At 48.3% G+C, this 23,960-nt stretch overlaps 1 protein-coding gene across 3 annotated transcripts in view; it reads right to left on the bottom strand.

Moving 5' to 3' along the window:
• Positions 1-4,865: 4,865 nt before the first annotated feature.
• LOC149363468 (beta-1,4-glucuronyltransferase 1-like) overlaps positions 4,866-23,960 on the bottom strand; it is a 79,486-nt gene continuing 60,391 nt past the window's right edge. For all 3 annotated transcript variants that reach the window (XM_089573484.1, XM_089573485.1, XM_089573483.1), the window contains exons 2-3: positions 7,034-8,582; positions 4,866-5,177 (exon numbers count right to left, since the gene is read on the bottom strand). In XM_089573484.1, the coding sequence (XP_089429610.1) occupies positions 4,980-5,177; positions 7,034-8,275 (1,440 nt within the window). In that variant the 5' untranslated portion in view covers positions 8,276-8,582 and the 3' untranslated portion in view covers positions 4,866-4,979. The remainder of the gene's footprint in view (positions 5,178-7,033; positions 8,583-23,960) is intronic.

Here is a 23,960-nt window from a genome sequence, read left to right as displayed (position 1 = left end):
ATGCAATGAATGATACAGGCAACTTTATTTTTTAGGGACATTTTAGGACTGCGCAGAGCCCACATGCAAGCAATCTCTCGATACGGTGCCCTAATTGGAGCCGTCATTCACTGCAGCACGCCGTTTTCTGTTGACCGATAATGGCTCTCTGCGGACCGAAGAATCATGAGGACGGAGAGCTTCTCTGCAAGTGATGGGGGGCTACGTTGACGCGCTTTCTCGATAGACCCGATCCGTATGGTTTGACCAGCGGCTATCCGGCAATTGAACTTCGCCACACGAACGGACAGCTGCAGTCGTGCTTGCTCTTTAGTGTAGTTGTTTGAGATAATGAAACTGCAGGCAATGCCTAAGGAGCGAAGAAACGAGCAGCTGACTCGGATCTCGTCAAGAATAGAACAGCTTGCCGTGGCTTCACGAGCTGCAGCACCGCGCCGTGTTTATTTTCTTTCTCGTGCGAGCACGCTTTGGCCATGCTCTAAGGCACAGCCAATTAAAGGAGGGCGCTACAAACAATCTTTACAAATTGGCTGTGGTTTAGCTCTGGTTAAACCTGGAGTGACGCGAGAGCTCCGCCGAGCCGCCTACTTATACAGCTGCGACACCTCTCCCCATCTCCACATCCCTCCCCACTCGACACGGCGCATGCGCACAGCTGTTGCCGCTAGGTTTCGCCGGCGCGCCGCGCCGCCGGCAGCAGCAGCTGCTCCGCACCACGTGACCAACCGGCTCAAGGCCACGGCGCCGCCACGGAGCTCAAGGGGTGCCACGCTGAAGGCTCGAAGAGCTGGCGTAGTGCAGCTCTCGCTACAAAAAGCACGCTGATGGTTACGTCTTGCGCGTGCACCCAAGTTGGCGGGCGCTGTACTTCTTGTTACTAAACCACATATCCGCCAGTCCCCTTCCAGTGCGACAGAGATAACCACCCCCGAACTTTCCAGCAACGCTCACTCATCTTGAGGACTTCAATGGATTCTGCAGAGACCTTCAGTCGATTAATGGCCATCGCTTCTACATCGGTGGGCCAATCGTGATCGCCGGGGCGCCCTCCATACCGCCGGTCACTCCTGGTGCGCAGGCGTCGTACATACCATGTAACCCTGCAGGGATGGAATACTAGCGCGATAGCATTATAAAGGCACCATCGTCCAGAAAATCACCGGCACGGCTCTGGCAGGCGGTCCCCAGAGAGCAACTCAGGAGTCAGGTGGGCCACCTAGTCACGTGGCCTTGTGGCGCCATCACACCCTGCCCACTGGATAGCGAGCAAACTGCCCACCGTGGCAGGTGGCAGTTGAATTAATAATGATTCGTAGCCGCTCAGGACACACCGCTGCGAGCCCCTGTCATTGCAGGACGGTGGCGCAACGCTTAACCGCTGACCCAGGGATCTATGTACGTAGAGAATGACCTTTGGATATATGGGAATTAACCCATTACGCTATCGCGTCACACCCTTAAGGCGGAGCTTGTGTATCTTTCCAGTTTTTTTTTTTTGCCCACAGTATTTCTATTGTGTCGGAAATGATTCCGGGTCGATAGTTTATTTGGGCTGGTGTATATCATGGTTTGGAGCCGCAGGAGATGGCACTCTTTTGACTTATTAAGCCCTTTAAGCCCTTTAGCAGGGCTCGAAAACGGAATGAAAACACTTCACAATAGTTAACTGCTGGGATGGTGTTCTGACATCATATTCACCTTATTTAGCGCAAACTACAAGACGAAGAAAAACACGAAGACGAACATATGCGTTTCTGACAAGTGATTTATTGGAGGTTGAACCATGATTGGTGGAAGAATGAGGCGTATACACAGTACAGACGACAGTAGTGCGTTTTTGCACTTGGACAGATGGATTAGGCAGGGCTTCAGAGATAACCGCATAAAGCAGTTTGCATTGGCGTAATTCCTTTTGCCTGGGGAGGAACGCCAAATAATGCATATGATCGGGTCGACGTGCGTCTCGTTTTGAAGGTAAACTTCACTGCATGACTTGCACTGCAAAGAAACGTGGATCCAGGAGTCTATTGATCATGGTAAAGCTTTCACCGCAATGCGCTTCTATAAGATTAAAGCTGAGTTCTTCTGTAACTTTAGGGCTAACCCTTGCTACCTTCGTACCGGGTACCCGGCGTCCGATATGGCGGTGATAGGGAATCTGCGCTGGAGTTTCTCCGCCGACCACTTGCGCCATCTCCCGGATAGTGCCGAAAAAGCTAAGGGAGATGCAGGCGGTTGTCTGCATGCTGTGGTGTTTGCAAATGCCACATTGAGACTAAGATAAAAAATATTTTCTACTTGTTTTAGTCGTGTCCGCACGAATAAGAGCGGCTACAGAGATGAATTCGGGCGGTGGGGCAAGTACGGCAGACCCGCTCACGGTTCATGTGCTCGTTGCTTTGCTGTACAAGCTTTGCTTTGCTTCAAGCAATGCAGCTTAACATGTGGTGGCTTGTGTAAAGTAACATGTTTACTCACTCTGCAGGCAATACGGGTCGCGGCAGCCGGCGGCCGATTACCGTAAGTATTTTTCTTCAAAGTGAAGTCACGTAACGCATCACCCGACGTGTGTTCACAATTTTCTCCGCGAGACTCCGGTATTGAGCCCTTAAATATAATTGAGAAGCATTATAAACAAGCTGTACTCTTAAAAACAATACACTGGGTCGGAGTTACTCGCTGTTTAGAGCGAATAAATAGCACTTTGGTTCAACGGTCCTAAAATTACTTTTGGTTTAAGGCATTAGCATTTGAAGCCCCATGTTGGAAACCTCTGTACGTCCGTCCATCCGTCTGAAGCCTCGGTTGGCAGGGGCAATGTTAGAGAGAGGGAAATACTCCCCTCCAGTCCAGGAGACGGGTAGGGGAGAGGGGGTACGGCGCTGTCACATGGCGATTCACGGACTGAATCACACCCGTCAGCGGCAGACGATGCTCTGTTCGGTGGAAACATTAATGCTAACGCATATTCTGTCGCATCAGTCGCATTGATCCTCTCTAACTATTTCAGTTGCTTCACATTTAGTACACGGCTGTGTAAATTCAGGAAAGATTTTGTGCAATGTTTCTTTAAGGAAACGTACTTATCTCTAGTTGAATACACAGCTTTATTATTTTTTCATTCAGGCCAAGATATTTTGCACTATTAATACGTTATTGGGCTGTGGTTCATGGCCACGCTTCGCTTTATAAAGGTGTGTATCGATGCTATTTTCCCTCCAGGATACTTTGTACGCTGATTTTTTCCGCAGTCGGTGCACTAAACGGGCGGGGTTACGAATGTTGAAGTGTACACAATTATCACGCCGTTAAAGTTTTATCGGCCGCAAATTTCGACAGAGGAGCAGACGATGCACAGCAAACTTGTCTTTCTAGTTCGTAGTCACTCACTATTTTCTTTATCAAGAGTAATTAAGAATGTAATAGATGAAATAGCACCCGTTTTAATACACATTTACCACTTTTCACTCCCAAGTTGAGAATTTCAGCTTCACATGCAGGTTGCTAGAATAATAATAATGCACAAATAGGGAGAAAAAATGAATTGACAAATTAACGTCTCCTGTCTATGCTGCCACTATTTTCAAAATGATTGGAAAAATTTAACCAACTCCATCGGCTGTGATATCACTAATGACTGTGATTCGCATGCTTCAAAATAATAGTGGAAAGTTGGCGTATTCAGCACTTATTTTTTTTTTTTCAAAACTTACAGTGTAGCCCTACTATATTTTCATTGGAGGCATTAATATAAATAACTGATCAGACCAAATGCGTGTCGGATATATTCTCTCCGGAATTGCTTAATGAAATGGCGTCACCGCTTAAATGACTTTGATTCGACAGCACATGCAATGAACATTAGAGAGCCACTGGCACCATTTGTCATCGCTGCCATAACTTGAGAGTCGTTCCTTCCGTTGCTGAAGTTCTTAATCTGCATCCCACATTTGTCCAATATTCAGAATAAATATGCTGTTAGGAACTTTAAACCACCAACTATTTCAAAAACTCTAAATAGGTTCGAAATTGTGCAGGCCGGCATGATTACCCTGGCTTAGCGCCTGGAAACTTTAACATGAAACATGCCTGACTGAACTGAAACGAAAACATCAGTTATGTCGGCTATGCCTTTTTCGATACCTGGTTTTTCATTTACTCAGCCATTTCAGCACTTTCCCGGCCTCGTGAGTCGTCACAAAGCCGTGCACCTTCCCTCCGTGCACACAGACGCTTGCGTCAGCTCATTCTTCGTCAATACTGTCCGAGACCGGAGCGATCTGCAGCAGTATCGGTCCGATCGAGTCGATAATTACGCCGATGCCGAAGCTCATTCTCTGAAGAAACGATTCATAGAGCACAATAACCCGGTATGAAGATTATCAGAGATATAAAAGATAAACAAAGGCGCATATGATACTTACAGTGCTTGGAGGAACAACTCTTCGAAGTTTCTTTCCCGGCGTGATCCGTTTTCAAGACACGTGATTAGCATGATCTCCGAAACAGGCTGCTTTCTAGGAGTACAAAAGAATGGAAAGCTGGGCTAGTTGTAGGTTGTTCATGATGGAATTTTTGGGCGCGAAGAAACAAAACACAGAGAAGAAACCACAGGACAAGTATTTAAGTGTTTGTTGCCTTCCCATTAAAAACTAGTTGAGAAAAAGGCGCTTGTCCTGTGGTTTCTTCTCTGTGTTTTGTTTGTTCGCGTCCACAAATTTCTAGGAGTACCGCCCATTTCATTTGGTTTCCTTGTGTCCCGAAAACTCACCTTTTCTTGCCACTTGTTCGAACATTTTTCTTTTTGAAGCCCGAGGAAGCATGGGCTCGTGTAATCGGGTGAAAATCGCCACAAAGACGCAAAGTTGCAAAGACGGGCGGAAATGTTTTATATACTGTATAGAGGCATATATTACAAGAGGCTACCGAAGCACATACACGCATTCACACACGCACGCGGACACACTCAAGGGCGAAACTTAGCAGTCCTTGGAAAGCGTCGGGTACCGAGACTTGAGGCTGTTCATGATGCGCGCGTGGTGCGCGTTGTTCACTTTCACGTAGGGCACCCTGCGCCGCTCCTCGCTGGCGATGATGGTCTTGATGCCCGGCGCATGCACGAGGAAGGCGTTGTCCAGGATGTGGAAGTCGTAGCCCCGTAGGCACAACTCGTAGCTCTGGCAACATTGGGAGAGGACGGGCATCGAGTTCAGAGCACAACTCTCGATACTGTAGACACAGCTATACCAGGCGTTTCAGGAAAGGTAGTCACTAACTTTTAAAAATAGGGTTTTTGAGCCAAAGAGCAGATTTTTGCGCAATAGCAAGGTCAGTGTTGACCAAATGTTTAGGGGAAACCCCAAGGTGGAGTAGATGTGTAATAAGGGAGTAATTACTCATTGACATCCACCCGAGCGCAGCCATACGGCTACAAAGGAAAGCTATACAGCTTTCTCAGAAACTTCGTAGTTAAAGAAAAATTCGTCCTGGTCCGGGGATCGAACCCGGGACCACCGCTTCACCGGAGCAGTCGCTTTAACTACGAAGTTTCTGAGAAAGCTGTACAGCTTTCGTTTGTAGCCGTATGGCTGCGCTCGGGTGGATGTCAATGAGTAATTACTCCCTTATTACAAATCTACTCCACCTTCGGGGTTTCCCCTAAACATTTGGTCAACACTGTTCCCACTTCGAGTTATTGATCAATTCGCTCTCGCCCTATCATAAGCTTGCCGTCCGGTTAGCTCTATTGGTAGAGCGACTGCTCCAGTGAAGCGGTGGTCCCGGGTTCGATCCGCGGACCAGGGCGAATTTTTCTATAACTACGAAGTTTCTGAGAAAGCTGTATAGCTTTCCTTTGTAGCCGTATGGCTGCGCTCGGGTGGATGTCAATGAGTAATTACTCCCTTATTACAATAGCAAGGTCAGTGTTGGCGAACGTAAAAAAAAAACGCGAGTCATGTTAACTGATATCGCGATTACTACATTCTAATAGTACCGATAGGCACCTGATTGCAGTTAGAGACTTGCAGTCGGCTGTTAGTGATAGTCATATCAGTTTAGAATTTCGAAAACGCGATTGCCCTCGCCGCTGTGGCGCGATAAAAGTTGGCTTCATCGTGCCAAAATACATGCGCTTTCGAAACCCATGCACGCAAAGCAACCCCTACAGTGCTCGTAACTAGTCGACAAAGCCAAATCTGTCGAGCCACAGCGCCGAGGGTAATCGCGTTTTCGAAATTCTAAAAAACGATAGGGCTATTACTAACGGCCGGCTACAAATGCCTAATTGCAATCAGGTGTCTATAGGTAATAGTTAAAAGTTAGCTATAAGAATTAAGTTAGTAACTTTACAAGTTTACATGATTCACCTGTTTTTTGACGTCCACCAACACTGCTATTACTATACCGCAAAAATCTGTGTACCTGAAAAACCTTATTTTTAAAAATAAGTGATCGCCTTCCCCGAAATACCCGGCAGGTTTGTACAACTGATTAACTTCTTCGATACACAGCGGTCTATCCTTGCAGGTGCAGTGATATAACTACGCTATTGAGTCATGGTCAGATATCATTTGAATAGGCTCTGCGTTATGCTAGCTATAGCGTACTTCACGTCAGTGAGAATCGCTCAGTTTCAAACTCTGCGATGACCACCTTGGTTTTGGTCACTTCCTCAAGCACTTGAAAAAGTTGTATCTGTGTTCCGTGAGTGTTTTGCCTTCCACTGTCTCAAGATTTACCATGATCGTCCTAGTACCTGTCCTGGCATCACTACCAAATCAATGCAATCACCAGGTCATCGCATAGTACACACAGTGCACTATTAGAAAAGTCCCGCATTGCAAGGGGAAACGCTGTAACTTGATAACCCCCAAAATTCTTGCAGAATTATGCCCCCATGGTCACTCGTTGGTTATTGTGTCACCCAGAGGGATGTTGGCGACATAAAGTCGAGCGTGCACTTATGTTCACTCGACACTGACATCGAGTAAACGGTTACGCGTGCAAGTTGTATATACTACGCCACACTCACCTGCGACATCTTGTCCCTTTTGCCTTCCCACGTCAGCTCCTCGGCATAGAACGGGTCATCGTTCGTGCCGATGTAGATGGGCTCCCAAGAGCGCTTTGTTCGGTCGCGCTTTGTCGTGGTGAGCACGTCGAGGGCGTCGTCGTCCTCCGGAACGCGCTCAATCCACTCCTCGCGCTTAGGGAACTTCTGGCACTGGTCGCAGACCCACTTGTGGAAGAAGATGGCCGTCTTGTTGTGCAGCATCTGCAGCAGAACACGCTTGGACAGCGGCGGCCGCTGCTTGGACTGCACTTCGAAGATGGGCAGCACGAACACCTGGGGTGCCCGCGCCTCCGTCGCGTTTCGACGCCGGCGCTCGGCGACCAGCGTCAAGAAGCGCGGTATGATGTTGGCGCTCGGATAGAGCTCGATGTCCGACGCCAGAACGTAGCGCGTGCGCGCTCGGCGCCGGGCCACGTTTCGCAGAACGTTGATGGGGTAGGTCATCTTGTGCATCTTGCGGAACTCCATGTAATCGCGCCCCATCACGTCCGAGCTGCAGGAACCGTTCCAGGACTGGAGAAAGTCGGCGGAAGAGTTGACCACCACTGCCGCCGGCGGCTCGTGGTCTACGTCGTACACTATGTGCCACGTAACGTTGGCACTCACGCACGGATCGTCGCACCGGCGCAGGAAGGCGATCTTGTCCATCACCACTGCGTAGTCAGTGCCCGGAGCAAATACGGCCACGGATACCGGTCCCTGCCATCGGGAGCAGAGGACCGGCACGTGTTGTAGGAACTCGTGGGTAGCCTGCGTCGTCAGAGTGACGCTCTCGTCGAACGGCACCGATACGTCGGAGAGTATAAAGTCCTCTTGTATGACGTATTTGTCGCTTCTCTTTGGCGAGAAGCTGTTGACCTTGTTGCCGGCTACGACAGCGCTGTCGTTACCCCGGGCGATACCTGCGTCCGGAGCTCGGGTCGTGGCCTGCTTCGACTGGAGGGGCTGTCTGTTTTGGAACTGCGGCTTCTCGAGGTTCACAGCTTGTTTGGCCGGCTGTGGCGGGGCTGGAGGCGGAGCCACCTTGGCGGCAGAGTCTGCGGTCTCTTGTAGCGTGTGATTGGACACGACGAGTACGCACGGCTTGACGTCGGTTCGCGGCATCTGGAAACAGATCATGTTGTACACGGCGAGCAGAATGTTGACGGTGACGAAGATGCGGTACGCGAGACGCAGCTCGGGCCTGTTGGAGCCCGCCATCGCTGCTCCTTGCGGGCAGCACCAGACTCTTCTTACACAGGCGTTGAACTGTATTCGCCTATGTCATCGTTCATCCCGGGGCCATATGCTTTGCCGACGTGACGCCATCGTCACGTAAAAGGACTGCCCTCGGAGGAAACATGAAAACCTACACGTTAAAAATTCACGCTCGAGCTATCACATGTTCGTCGACGTATCTTGGATGCCTTGATCCGAGTAGAATGAGACACTGTCTCTGCCGGCCAGCTTCGAAGCAGAATAATGTAAGGGACGCCGCCTCCATCTTGCTGCTGGGAACGGCCGTGCCCTGCGATAAAGAAAAGAGGAGTAAATAGTTAAACATGTGCCTGATCATATGTATGCCGGGAAAGGTACACAGTCAGAGATGCCGCGCGTCGAAATATATCGGCCGTCATATCGCTTTCCTGCGAGTCATGCATTAAGATCTTAATATTCTTGCATCACAGATTTGAGCGCACCAGTACTGTGTGCCCAGTAGTCACATAAAACATATTCATTGCTGGTTTTAGTTGTGTACCGAAGTTCTAGGGAGATTCGGTCGTTGTTAAGTGCTCTCTTAGGAAACGCGCACGAAGAATATTGTGGTCCACCTGCCGCACTTAAGAGAGGTGAAGAAGAGTGCCTCTGAAACCAGGACGGCTATACGCACTGTTTTCAGTGTGCTATAGAGCAAGTGAGCGGGCGGGGTGTACGCCTTCTTTTTTTCTTGACGCAAACCGGCAGCCGCTGTTGTAACGATAACACTGCCTGAAAGCCACCGGAGAGGAAAGGAGGACGACAGACTGTGAATAGTTGCGCAACGTCAGATATCTCGGCTTTTCAGGCATGTCAATTTTGTCGGCCTCTGTTTGCAACAAAAAAAAAAATACTCAAGCAGGATGGCGAATTGCAAAACTGGGACGTATTGCACTAAGGAGGCGGAACATTAGAGCGGTTGATTTTCACATCGAAGACGTAAAGAACGCCTTTTGCCTACATTTTCTCTCCAGTTGTTTGGTTGTTTGTGATGGCGCTTCGGTTGTTTTATTCGCGTTTCGTTTGACGCTGATGGTACGCCAGAACTCTGAGTTGAGCGAGATGGTTTCGCGCGGTGAAAACAAAAATGACTACGCAAAGAAACGAAAGGAGCAAAAAATGGAAACGAGCACACATGAATTGAACTGATTTTTTTTTTTAACTGCGGTAGAAGACGTACATACATTACAAAGTGTGGCACGCTATAATGAGTCGATAACTCTAGCCAAAACTCAGAAAAGTTACGGAGGGCAGTTAAGACTACTTATGTGCCTTGAAGGAGAAAATATATTTCACTTCCTTTTATTATTTTTATGTTTCGTTCCAATAAAATGACCAACCTACTCATTAGCATACATTCGTAAGGAAATGCATATACTAGGTCACCTACGTTCACCAAGAAACAACACGGTTTTGTCGCCTATGGTATCTAAGATCCCTCTGTAACCATGCCAGGTCAGGCAATAAAAAAAAGAAAAATGTGTCGTGGCCTATGGGTTGCATGCTAGCCTCGTAGCCGGGAAGTCCTGGGTTTAGTCAATTCGTCCTCGACATCACATCGAGGGGCTTCACACACACAAAAAAAAAGAACAACACAACGCAGCGATAACATCACAAACAAGTGCTTCGATCTATTCAGTATACCAAGGCAGTGAAAAGACGCGGGTTCGATCCCGGCCGCGGCAGCTGGAATTTCTTTGGAGGAGAAATTCTAGAGGCCCGTGTACTGTGCGATGTCAGTGCACGTTAAAGAACCCCAGGTGGTCGAAATTTCCGGAGCCCTCCACTACGGCGTCTCTCATAGCCTTAGTCGCTTTGGGACGTTAAACCCCATAAACTAAACTAAACCAAGGCAGTGTAAGAACGATTATGCTCGTTGGCACGCATTTCTATGACTATAAGGCAAAGCTCATCTCGACGGAATAAATGGAAACAAAACTTCGCACAAAACGCGGGCGTTTATGCATTTTGTCTTCTTCGAATCCCGGCCGCGGTGGACGGGATTGGAAGGCGCGAAACTGGGCTTAGCAGCCAAGCGCCGCATGTGCAGTTACCAAAACGGGTGAAAGCGAGATATCATGCAGCGCGCTCCGATGCACACAGAATCTGACACCGGTGGGCTTGTTTCAGTCATCGTGGGTAAATCAGGGTGGAATAGACATCGGGCACTCGCTAAAGTGATCGACAGTATCCGATAGTTTTCGAGCTATCTACTTATAAACGCTGGGAGAGGTCGAGCGCCGAGATCCAGTCACTGCTTGGCTTTAAGCGGGCACAAAGTTCCATCCATGGCTAAGTCGCACAACGCTATGCCGTCGTCATACCCAACCGAAAGTAGCGTTCGTCAGCATAGATGAAATGATATTCTTCAAATTTAGTTCTTCCCTGAAAACCGCTAAAAACATTTGCAGTCGCAGATCTGAAGTTTTTCCTCCCCGACTTTTCTCATCCTCTCCTATGCCACAGGTTTTTGTGCCTGTAAAAAGTGGCAGCCACTACTTAAAGGGAAGCTGAAACGGTTTTTTGAGAATTCGAGCTTATTGAAGAATTCAAATCTATCAAGCTTCTAGATAAAGGATGCAAAGTATTTTTGCACTAGCATTTAAAATGGTGATATAATCGTCGATTAAAACCGCGACGAAGTTTAGGCTTCTCCTCACTACGTTGGAGGAGTGCGAGGAAACTCTGCAGTGACGTCATTGTTGCCGAAATTTCAGATGTCCGCTCCTTACGCCTGCATGCTGCTGCGCGTCGTCAGTTGGCACCAAACAATGCATCGTTAGCTTCACCTTCGATGGCGTCGGTTTTCTTCCATGGAGTAATCGTTTATTCGCTGGAAACGTAGTGCCGTCATACATGACGTCATTATCGGGGCCTCTGCCCGTCGCTGTGCACTTCAGAGAAGCTGAACGCATCATCATCATCATCATCATTTGTAGACACCATCAGTTGACGTCATCGTCATCTGTCAGTAGACAGATTATCTAGAAAAATCAGCCAGCTCTGGAGGGTGCTCAGAGCGCCTCTTTTGCTGCACGGTTTTTGGAGAGTTAGATAGATGGGCTCATGGTCAGTACTCTTTCAGCTCCGTTCGGGATGAAGGAGCTCAGTGGGAAAGCGCTTAACTGCGGATTATAAGATCAGAATTCGTTATTTCCACCTGTTACGTAATTCCGAATGCAATTCGAGGCATAACCCGCGGCCACGTTCTGGAAGATGGAAAATGGTGGCGCCGCCTGTAACCGGGCTATTAATGGCCTCTGCGACTTTTCTATCTCCCCCGTTCCACGCTTTGAGCAACACAGGACACTTCATCTGAATGGACTAGGTGGCGCGACAGTCTTCTAACATCCGAGCTTCGGACCAATGAAGGCGCCAGATTTTCGCGAGCACAAGTAGGTTGGACCTACACACGCATGCCGTTATGTGTGAGTGACACGCGAATTTTCTTCCATCTCCCCTTTTTTTCACCCTCTTCATCCTTTCCTTCACAGCGCGGCTCAGGTGTATACCATGAGTTACTGCGCCTGCGTTCCCATTCCCTCCTAACTTCCGACCAACTCAGTCATGAGGGAATTTCACAAAGTAAGTTATATTATTAAAGGGTTTCAAATTTACAGCCTTGATAAAACGACGTGAAGCCATAGATTCCGAACTTCAAGGGTACATATATTGCACTCTTAAAAGTTCGAAATGCCCTGAGGGACAGGGATAAGAGTATTCTTATTCGTCCGGAGATCTGGAACCTCGGCTGTGCCATAACTGCCCCATTCATCATCATCATCATCATTATGACTGCTTCGTTAAAACGGCTACAAATCGAACTCCGTGGCCCGAAGACTTTTGATCAAGGCTGTCTACGAGGACGTAGCGATTGCCGCAAAGCAATGGCGCTACCAGCACAGTGCGCTCTTCACTCGTTCCCTTGCACGCATGACCAGCGCCCAGCATGCGTCCACGCCGATCTGTCCGCTTCACGGATCTCCTGCCGGCACGCCTCCTTCCCCGCACACTCCGTGGTCAACGCTGCAGGGAGTGACAGTGATGGAGGCGCCCGCAGACAACGGCAACGCCGGAAGAGACGGCCGTGAAGAGCTCCGACAGCGATGGAAAGAGATACGCGCGCTTACGTCACGCCGCGCTGAAGCCACCGTCCTCTCTTCGTGTATACATGTATATATACACACACATATATGTTCGTGCACCCTTGTGCACGACGAACGCAGCCTTTCGCGTGCGGTTACGTTTCACCGAGACCCGACTCCGCGTTTTGTTCGGGGCCGTCTCGATGCGATAGAGGCGGTCCATGAACGGACCCTACGCATAGCGGCTCGAAGCTTTTCAACTCGATCTGCCTGCCCATGTCATTGGATGGTTCTTTGGCTAGACACGCACGAGACGAAGACAGCTTCCTTTATCTCTTCGTCGACACAGGTTCACTGAGCTTTTCTCTCTCTATCGAGAGAAGGTGAGAGTGAAAGGGAATGCGCTCGCGAAGGAGAAAATGAAAGGATCGCCGACAACAGCGCCTTAGGTCACTCGCAGCCGGAGATCCGCATTCTGGCTTTGTAGAGCAAGTACGATCGCGTAATGGTGCTCACTCGACCACCATGTCGACACGCCTGGGCAGGCGGGACGGCAGTGTGTGTGTTGCGCACCTCGCAAGAGGCGGAGGAAATTCTGGCTGACTTTGAAACTAAGAGAGAGAAATCAACGATGTATCGCATTTGGTCGGCGCTGGTTATGACTGAAGTTTTTTTTTTTAACAAAAAAAAAACGATGCTTTTCAGCCTCAATATCAGAAATCGCAAAACATGTTCAAAGTGGAAGCGGTAGGAAGTCACGTAACTTGAAGATAAACAGCACATAAGACAGGACGAATGAAGAGACCAACACATAACGCATCATGTTTTGAACTTTTAATGCGCGTCACACGGTTTGTGGGCAGTGCAGTATGCTGAAAAAATTGGAAAGGCCTTTCTTTCCCTTCATGTCGGTGTAATACGGTGAGAACTGTGCGAAGTAGCTGTCCAGAATATCGCGTTCTCGTCCACAGCAGTTTCGGAAGATGCACCTACGCTCATGATGTAAACAGCGCGAACTACAAGGGACAAGAAAAAAGAAGGGACACAGGACGAGCGCTGACTCGCAACTAAAGGTTTATTCACTGAAACCTTCTTATATGAAGAAACAATCAAAGTGAAGAAACAACACAAAAAACTAAAAACCATGAAACGCACCATTCGTCAGGTGCTCCCGAGAAAATTCATCTCCCTATCGCAAAGGAAAACAGATGGTTTGCTGACGCAATTCAGTTGATCCCCTGCGATGTGAAAAGCCTCGACAACTTCTCGTGTCGTCTGATCACTGTGGGTGTATAATACATCGCATCGCATCGCAGGGGATCAACTGAATTGCGTCAGCAAACCATCTGTTTTCCTTTGCTAGGGAGATGAATTTTCTCGGGAGCACCTGACGAATGGTGCGTTTCATGGTTTTTAGTTTTTTGTGTTGTTTCTTCCCTTTGATTGTTTCTTCATATAAGAAGGTTTCAGTGAATAAACCTTTTAGTTGCGAGTCAGCGCTCGTCCTGTGTCCCTTCTTTTTCCTTGTCCCTTGTAGTTCGCGCTGTTTACATCACGAATATCTACCAACTAGCCCAACTGAACGTTTTGCACCTACGCTGTCGAATCTAGCAGAAGTCAGCAGTGTAGGCCGACCCACAAACATGTCCGCCACTCACTGTTCCTCTGCCATACGCAGACTGCTATTGCTAAATCTTGCCTTCTAAATTAAGCAAAAAGCTAACCGCAAGGTGAAATCATAAGCCTAAGATTTCGATGTCTCCGACTTCATTAATAAACTGAAACACTGAAATGTTGGTTTCGTTCACTGTTCTGACTGGTTAGCGGAATAACAAAGCAAGATGAGGGCCGTGGCCAACTGTTACCTACTTATGTTTTATGCACAGATCACACTGAACGTTTCTGCTTCCCTTGACTTACTTTTGACGCTGTAGTTTTCCATCTGTTGTTCCAAACAAAACAAAAATGAAATACGAACACTGCGTGAATGATCTTCATCCACAGTCGTATATTTCTGTAGTTAAAAATGTAACATACAAATAGTCTCCCCCTTCCCGTGAGGCGAATATATGAAAACGGTAGATGCTCTGCATTTCCTGTTATTCGTAACGTTAGCATAAATATTATCACCAATATTGCCTGTTCAGTGCATTGGAAAGCCGCTTAGACTCGAAAATCTGTCGTGCTCCACTGTTGACGCTGCTGTCACAACGATGCTGATACGGCTATGGTTTTGTTTTCTGTTTTTTTTTTGTGGACACGCATGCGCAAAAGCAACAAGATTCATCTTTTCCCACCCGTCCTTGCACTTTTTCTTGCACTTTCAACCGCATATATGTGCATCATAAACATTCACACTTTACACTAGAGTAACAGTCGCGGCAAACAGCTTGAACTGCTCTCAGCGTTCTCACACTCAAGGCGAAAACACGGTCTGAAACAACGTTACTAGAAAAAACTCGTCTGAAACGACAGTGGGAGAAACTGAGTAGGAGGGGGATGTATTGGTGGGTTTTGAATACTTTAATTACAATTGACGCCCCCATCAAAAAAAAAAAGCACCTGACTAAAAGGAGAACTGAAAAGCCGTAAAGTTAACCGGCTTTTATTGTTCGTAGCCGTAAGGCCCCGCTTGGGTGGACGTCTATTGCTGTTAATGTCACTATAGAAAACCTAGCCTATCCTAACAAAGGCTCTGCGCTTGGAACTTTCCCACGTGCATTCACATGCACACACTCTCTTTCTTCCCCCGGTAGCTGTCACGACAGGACCTGTGTCGTTTCACACGTACTACTACGCCGAAGGCAAAGGACGCAGGCACACGCAACTCGCACGGCTTCTCCGACCATCTTCGCTCATTGTACCCCCCCCCCCCTCCTCCTCCTCCTCGCCTGACAGGCCGCGTAAAACGAGATACGAAGAGCGACACTAAAAGAATAGATGGGGCTGGCAAAGTTGGAAGGCGCGGGGATGTAAGCGGAGCTCGTAAATTGTCGGATCACTGCACAGCTCTTCTTTTCAACCGGATACAAGAAAGAACCCTCCCTTGCCTTTGTTCCGCACTGTCTATTTACTGCTGCTGTTGCGCGTGCTCTTTCACTTTCTCTCTCACCCTCCATAACCTCCTCCTTTGAGCCGCTCCTCTCCATCTTCTCAGCGAGCGACAGCCAGCGCAACCGCTCTCGCCAGACATCACTTGAGCCTCGGAAACGAAGCTTCGAGGCTGTAGAAGACAGTGGACAGAGAAAGGTTCGATGACGAGCTCAGCGAGAGAGAGAGAGAGAGAGAGAGAGAGAGAGAGAGAGATAGATTTGGCAAGAAAACGGACATTAGTGTTTGCCTCCTCCGGATGGAATCGAATCTTCTCGCGCGTAGAACGGTAGCCGAAGCCTTCTTTCTTTCGTGGGAGGGCAGAAAAGGGGGGGTGGGGGGTTGGGGGAGAGAAGAGTAGATATATCGCCACCCAGCTCGTTAACTTTCCCTCCTCGCTCGTAGTCTTCGCGCTGTCTTCGATTTGTTGTTGGGCGGTGTCGCAGAGAGCCGGCCTGGAGCCGGCCTGCCGGCGCGGATCACAAGAAGAAAGTTGGGCGCCTCCGTAGACGGCCAAGGTTCATCGAACGCGAGCTTCGAAGGGAGCGCCGCTGTTTTCGTTTCTCGAGACGCGCACGCCATCTTGTACGCTACGACGTGGAACAATGAAGAAGGACACGCAGGACGACGTCACGCTACCTGGGTAAATGTCACTCGGCGGCGCCGGTGGACTGCTCATAATAAACGCGAGACAAAAATGTCGCCGAGATAGCACGCTTTCCATGCACGGCTCTTCTTAGCGATCTTGCCTTTACTCTGCTATTGCTAGCTAAAAAGAAAGACAGAAGGAAGGAACGGATGCACGGCGAATTAGGCTGCATCGAAACCTATCCATAGCGCTTATTTTTTCTTTTAATATTTATTTACTTACCACAAGCTATTGTGGCTGTAGCTGAAGTGGGAAAATTGTAAAATAATAAAAAAAAATGTCCCTCACTTGTCGCTCACACTCAGGAAAAGGAAATGACAGAAATTGGTGCACCGCACCGGCATCATTTAGCCTCCGTAGGAGTACCCACTTCCAGGCGCAAATTGATTCAAACGGATCACGCAAGGTGGAGCCACCCATCACCCAGATTCAAGGGGAATTGCTCTATAAAATCTACCCATACAGGTAACTCTGCCCACATGTCCTTTATCGCTCAGGTCCACCTGGGCAACATCGACCTCTGTCAGCGGGTGGGCACGGCATTTCACATCCTGGCCTCCTGCTCGTCTCCTAGACGTACGTCGTAACGGCATACGCCTACTTACGCCATCTTATGTACAGAGGGCGAAACACATGCCTAGAACGACTGAAATGTCTCTTTCGCACCTCCCAAAGCCGCTATGACCAGGAAGGCAAAAAATGACAATGAAATCCTATGAGCTTAAAGGGACACTGAGGAGAAATTGAAGTTGACTTGCATCGACAGAATACCAGCTCCTGATTACAAAAACGCCATTCATACTGACAACAAAGCTCCTGTAACATAGAAAAGAGCAAGAACCAAAATACAGGTATCGCCGCCACAGGCCAAACTCGCAAGTACAAGCTTCATGGCGTCATAGGACAAAACAGTGTTGCTAGAACCAATAGTTCTAGCAACACTAGGACACGAGAAGCTAGGAATCACTGAGGCGCAGCAAATGCATGCGCAAATCGCCTTGACGTCGCCAGATGGCGCCACGTACCCGATAGCTACGCGCGCTCCTGCAGCGCCGGGACCAATCAGCGCTTGCTCTCAGCGGTATGGGGGCTCCCGGTATTCCGCTAACGGTAACAAGGTACACGGTATGCTAAAGGCGTCTATTTGCGAGAACTTCGTTGACGACTTCGAGAATGGGATCCATTGTAACGCTGGCAAAACGCCGGTGCAAATGTAAACGAAGCGACGGCCGCAATAGCCGATAGATGCCTTCAACGCGCGGCCGGCGGTAGCTTTCTTTTCGGCTGCTGCTGGGCCGCACTGCTGGCCGTCAGAAATCACGGAGTCTGCGTTACGTCATGTGAATGTCATGTTTCACGTCACTTAGTTCTGTGTCGTCATAGCAGAATCCCAAGTTTGAATCAGAGCGGCGGGAAAAACTATTTCAACTTCGAATCCAAATTTCTTAGAAATAAATGCATCTTTCGCTGCCGGGCAAGTGGCAACAAAGCCATGAAATGCCGAACTATCGGATTTTGCTATAAAAAAAATATTAATAGAGCTCTCCTCAGTGTCCCTTTAACTGCAATTGCTTACATCCAGACCATATTTAACCAAACGTTATCGCTAGATATCACGTGCTTGTCTCAAAACACGCCCAGAGCGTGTTCTAGAGAAGCGTTTTGCCCTCTGTACATGTCGTAAATCTACCTATGCACATTCATTCATAGCACGTACTATAACTAAGCGGAGCGCTCTGCCTCCACATGTTGCTACCGTCACTGATGTGGATAAATTTTATAACCTATTGGGTGCCCCTACCTCTGCTTAAATTTTTTGGGTACATTGTTAACTTACTAGTGCATTAGGTTTCTGTCTTCTATTTCTGTTACTGGGGATTCTCGTTTTATTTCCATGCCGTTGTTTGTGAGACATTGTATAACTTGTATTAACGTTACTGTCTGCTGCTGTGTTCATGTTTTTGTTTTTCCCCTTACGCTCCGTTGTTTAGTTTTCTGTTTTGTATTTTTCTTGCAATGACTCATATGCCTTTATCTGTTTTGTTGTAGTTTCTTGAAATTGTGGTTTATTTGTTACCGTTGATTATATTAAATGCCTGTACCCCCCCTATGTAATACCCTCGAACTGTGGGCCCTTAGGGGTATTTTTCATAAACAAAAAAAATCTGTACTTCGAAGAAGGTCCTTCATACACCCATCGTTGCAAAGAAACAGGTCCCAAGCGTGAGGAACAGCCAATAAAACGGCGGATCATGAGTACTCAGAGGCCTCCTTGAAATTCTTCCGCAAGAGCGGTGATGGGTTTTGGTCGAGTGCTCTAATCTAGCGTTCAATGGCTGTAAGGAGATGGACAGCGAGAAATGAAGGAATAATTGTAGCATTGTCCATGAGTTCATCAGAAGAAAAAAAAAAGATAGACATTTATTCGGTAATCACGACATGTTGTCAACATTTTAAACAAATTATGCATGGTCGGTGCATCAGTGAGAATGTGCTTACGACCATTAACAGCTTTCCATACTTTCTATTTCTAAAATTTCTAAACGGACTAAACTAGGTCAACAACGTGAAAAAAAAATCCTATAGGGAGACCTATATTGCTTCAGCGGCTGGACCGCCAAAAACCACTCAGGCCTGTATTCGTATGGACTTAAACTATATGTAATCCTACAGTATAAGACGACGTCAGTGGACGTTTCTCGACAGGCATGGTGCCCAATAAATAAACAAACATTCTCTTGATCTCGACACATCCCTCCCCGACCTCTTCCTTTCAGTGGCGAATAAAAAAACCCTACATCAGATAATAAGCCTCCACTTTCCAGCGCACATGGTCAGCGCCTCTTTTGTGTTTGGTCAAGCTTATATATTTCAAAATCAAAGACGCTCCGGTGGCCGACGCTCGCACGCTCTTGTTTGCCTCACTCATGCGACGCACGCCGCGACAAAAGAAATACCGTCGTCCATCTCCGTGCTCGCATGATACGCAGCCGCCTATTGTGGTAAGTGGGTTAACAGCCGGGCGTTTCTGCGCACTTGGCTTTGGTCCAGGGAACGATGCACTCGTTGCTTGCTTGCTTTGCTCTCCACGCGCGCCTACCTCATTGTACTCGAACAACGAAGAATTCGAAGCCTCGCAGACACGCTTCGCACAGACTTCGCACATAACTGCTGGGTTCCTCAAACTGCGGGCTTAACCGCGCACCTATTACAAGCGCACATCATCACTACGCTGCTTGCATTATGAGGAGCATGTGCCCGCTAGTTTTTCCCTCCTTATCCCTCTATGTTTAACTTAAGGAATTCAGAAACTAACAGTACATAGGAGTGCTGCGAGGGTGTCAGGAAAAGTACGTGTTGAATACCAGAAACGAGCGAAAAAAATAACAGAAAAGTGTGGGATACGTTGCCTAAGTTGGCCGCTTGTACGTGTGACCGGCATTCACAAAGAGATAACTGGCGGATTACACAATTGTCCACATGTCTGTTAACTATTCCATGCATACAGATCCCAAAGTTTATCACAGCAAGGTACATGACGCAACCTACCTTAGCTGTGTAACCTAGCTCAAATCATGAGGAGCGATGGGCAAGGGCAGGTAACCGACGTCCCTCCAGAACAATGCAGTGAATTCCAAGAGAAGGCAAACTTAGTAAGGGGCGGCAGACAGTCAGGTAGCGAATGAGATTAGGAAGTTTATGGGGATAACGTGGCTGCGCTGACGCAGGGCAGAGTTAATTGGAGATAAAACTCATTGCTCTGCAGTAGACGAAAGTGCACCGGTAATGGTGTACGGCCGAGAACACCCATGCCAACTGAACCTTAAGTTTTTATTGCAGCCGCGTTGCCGCAGTTAACTTCTCAGACGTCTACACCGGCCAGGATCCTGCTTAGAGCTTACCCGTCATCTGTGCAGTGGCCAGCGACGACAGGACGATCCGACTCGAAAACGCGGTTCCTCATTGCCCTCGGCGTTCGTATCTCCCTGACGCACGCAAAACTCCCGGCCCAGTTCCGCCTGGGCAAAGACTTCTGGCGAGGGCAGGCGCCGGCTGGAGTTCCGGCCTCGGAGTTTCCGGCGGAGATAGGCTTGTCGCGCTACCCTGTGTCTGAGCAGCTTTTGCAATCTTATGTATTTATGTTTTCGCTGGTCGTAAGCCAGGACGCTTGACGTCAAAGACGAAACCCTATATGACGACCTGCCCTCTGGAAAGGGAAGAAAGAAAGAAAGAAAGAAAGAAAGGAAGAAAGAAAGAAAGAAAGAAAGAAAGAAAGAAAGAAAGAAAGAAAGAAAGAAAGAAAGAAAGAAAGAAAGAAAGAAAGAAAGAAAGGAAGAAAGAAGGTCATAAAGGCTGTCGTCAGCAGCGCAGGCTTTTATGATGTCCGCTTGAGAAGATGATAAGGCACGTGCAGCACAAACGCGCCGAATACGGTCAAGGAGACTCGACGACGCCGCCTGGCGGGCACAGCGGTCGTAAAGGTGTGTAATCATCGCGCGACCGCGGAAGCGTCGAATCGAAGAGATGGAAGCGGAGGCTTCGGGTGACTCCACGAGCAATTAACGTACTGCCGTCGATGTTTAAGTATACACGCGCACTCCTTATATACTGCCGCCACTATACGCAGGACGTCAAGGCCTTCATTTTGGTCGCGACAGACAGGCGTTAGTTTCGTGACATCGTCACAAACTGGGAAGACATGGGTGTCAGCGTGTGTTCGACAAGCTGCGCAACCACGCCGCTCCCGTACCACTGCGCACATCAACACCACTCCTATCTTTATACTACGAGAGGAGGCAGTGATTAGCAGATGTCCTCAGGCGGATTGGCTTTGGATTCTCCGGGGAGTGAGACGCATATTCTCGTGAGACGGCTAAGAAAAATTGCGCCGACGCCGGAAAGACGGCGGTGCGGGATGCCCGGAGCCCGCTGTTCTTGCAAGGTCGTCATATTAATAAGCGAGTCCTCGGCGTGCGTTCAATGGGACACGCTTTCCGTCGCTGTCATTCGTCGTGACCCCGAGTGTGAACTTGGAATTGCATCAAGGCTTTCTTCGGCGCCGGGCAATTCCGCCTCACGCTTATTAGCGGATGAAACCCCAGCAGAAAAGCAGTCGTTGTTCGTGGGCGGTGTCGGAGAATGGATGCATACGCGCGTCGCGGTAAGCGTTAGGGATGTTGAGCCGTGCGAAACGCGAGACGCAAACCTAGTTATGTTTGATTAAAACACAACCCGTTGTTTTGTGCCGTTTGATGGTGAAGACTTCGTAGACTTGAGCCTATTTAGAAGAACGTCAATTTGGGCTGGATGGTGCATTATTTGAGACAGAAATGGTAATAGCGTTGCAACAAGACGTACACGAGAAAGACTGACACAGGACATGCGCTAACGGGTGGTCACACACACAGGACAGCGCATGTCCTGTGTCAGTCTTTCTTGTGTACGTCTTATTGCAGCGCTATTACCATTTCTGTCTCAAAGCCTGCGCCTATGCTGCTTAAAATATACCGCGTCGGGATCACATAAATGACTTTGAATACATTTATTGCAGTACAGATTTGTACTGCAATAACAACGTTTTTCTTCAGCCGTTGTTAACGTTTCTCTTCAGTCGTTGTTTTTTGCGCTGTTCTCTAACTTCTGTGTACTGCCCCACTCACACACTGCTCCCATGTAAAGGAGCCCGTGAGTAACTTGAATAAATAAATAAATTAAGATGCCCTGTTTTCCCCGTACTGTCAGAAAATAGAACAGGCTGAAACAGGCTACTGTCGCGTCCGATGATTACTTCATTTTGTTGCTGAAATGATTGATTTTGACAAGCTCAAAATATTGCTTTTTTTTTTTTCACTACCATCTATCCTCACCCCCTCTCCTGTAATGCAGTAAACTGGCGCTGGGGGTACGCTTATATATAAAATGTACGCACTGACTGATAGCTATGCCACTCGCATAACATGTGTGTCTCATATAAAAGAAGTGCGCAATTTTCTCTGTTCATCTTCCCTACAATCTTCAATAAAATGCGCAAACATTAATTTTTTAAATAAATTTACAGATAAATACATATAAACGCAACACAAACGATTATGAACACAGCAAAGAGCAGCAGAAAGCATCTCTGCTAGCTGTCGCGTTCGATTCCTTTTTTGTTTTGTTTTTAGCGCGGCGTTTTGAGGACTTAATGGTACACCAACTCTGTTCTCCACCACAAAAGCACTGCTGGCCCACCTTTCTTCGTTATGCTGAAATGACCGCCTATACACTGGCGCCGGTAAGAGCTCGCGGGCCCGCGGAGAGAAGCGTGACCGGGAGCGTCACGAAATCAATTGGCACAACCACAACGGCCACCGTTGCAAAACGGTACCCCTTCACAGCCACTGCACACGCGCAGGATATACAGGGTGTCGCGTGTGCGCGACTACTTCAATGCGCCCTTCAGTTCCCGGCTTGGCGCTCAGGCAAGCGAGCAAACTTTGTTCACGAGCTCGGTCGCGTTCTGAAAACTTCGCTACAGCCACCTGCACCCTTACGTGCGCGAAGGAGGCACGCGAGCAAGAATGACGCACGCAATTACAGAGCGCGCAATAGTGCCGGCGACCAACACAGGGTCCCCCCCCCCCCCCCCCCCCCTCCTCCCGCCATATAGTGTGCGTAAACACAAGCTTCGTAGCTGCGAGCGGGAATGACAAAGGCACCGAGTCGGTTCGGCTTTGTACAGCTCACAGCAAGCCGCCCGCGCCGTGGCTATTTCGGCCAACGACAGGGCGCTCTCCGACGACTCCGCTGCAACTAAGCGTAGACTCGACTCGAGGACTTGGAAAAACATGCACGTAGAAAGAGAGAGAGAGAGAGTTCACCGCTGAATCAGCGGAGCTCGTATACAGCTTTGACTGTTGGAGTTAATTAAACGCCGCATGTCACGGCCAGACTGACGCGTGTCTTGCGCCGAGTGGAAAGAAAGAAGAAAATAGAAAGGACAGGACGAAGAAAAAAAGAAAGAAAACGGAGACAGGAAAGCCAAGAACAGAGACAGACGCCGTGTGTTTCCCGGAACCCTTCGTCTTTCCTTACTTTTTCGCTCGCCTTCAAAGAGTTTAGAGCCTGGGTCGTAAAACATTTAACCACCTGGCTGTACGCAACACGGTGCATAATTTGCTAGGAGAGGAAAAAAATTAAAACAACGAGACAGGAACGGCTGAGGCTGCCTTTGCGATAAGCAACCGTCGGTGGCGCGTGTAAAAATGGGCTTTCGTAATGAGTAAAAGGGTTGCAGTAAGATTTGTGGACGCTAAAACGGTGTTTGATTATCCGAATTTCAGCGCTGATAGCGGGAGCTATTCACGTGACGTTGCGGGCGCAATTTTGTGATACAGCGCGCAGGTTCAGCAGTCCAAGCCGGAGCAGGTGTCGATATGCGGATTACGCATGTGTGCTGCCTGTCACCATGCTTCATGTACAGTCGTGAGCAATATTGTAGGCAACCAAATTTGCGCAATCATTTATTAGTGACACCATAATTATGTCTGACACGCGGTTGTCTTCATTCTGTCTCCTAGCCAGTTTTTCTCTTGGCGTATAATAACCAAAACTGATTTTGAAGTTTCGTAGAGAAATAAGCAGAATTCGCAATTTTGTGCAAAAAGTTTGTGCTCTCCCATACGGCTCACGACTGTATGCGAAAATGGCGGCTACTCTGGCGTCGGTGCACACTCCTTAAAAAAAAAAAAAAAAAAACTTAGAGATCACCGCGGCACCCACATTGGAGAAATGCGTAAGCATTGGCGATACCTTATCGATAGCTTATCGATACCACAATCAATTG

This window comes from Amblyomma mixtum, chromosome 2, assembly GCF_055824585.1.
Source record: "Amblyomma mixtum isolate Tamu chromosome 2, ASM5582458v1, whole genome shotgun sequence".
Classification (NCBI taxonomy): Eukaryota; Metazoa; Arthropoda; class Arachnida; order Ixodida; family Ixodidae; genus Amblyomma; species Amblyomma mixtum.
The sequence above is the reverse complement of the archived record's forward strand: the minus strand, read 5'-3'. Positions and strand labels throughout refer to the sequence as shown.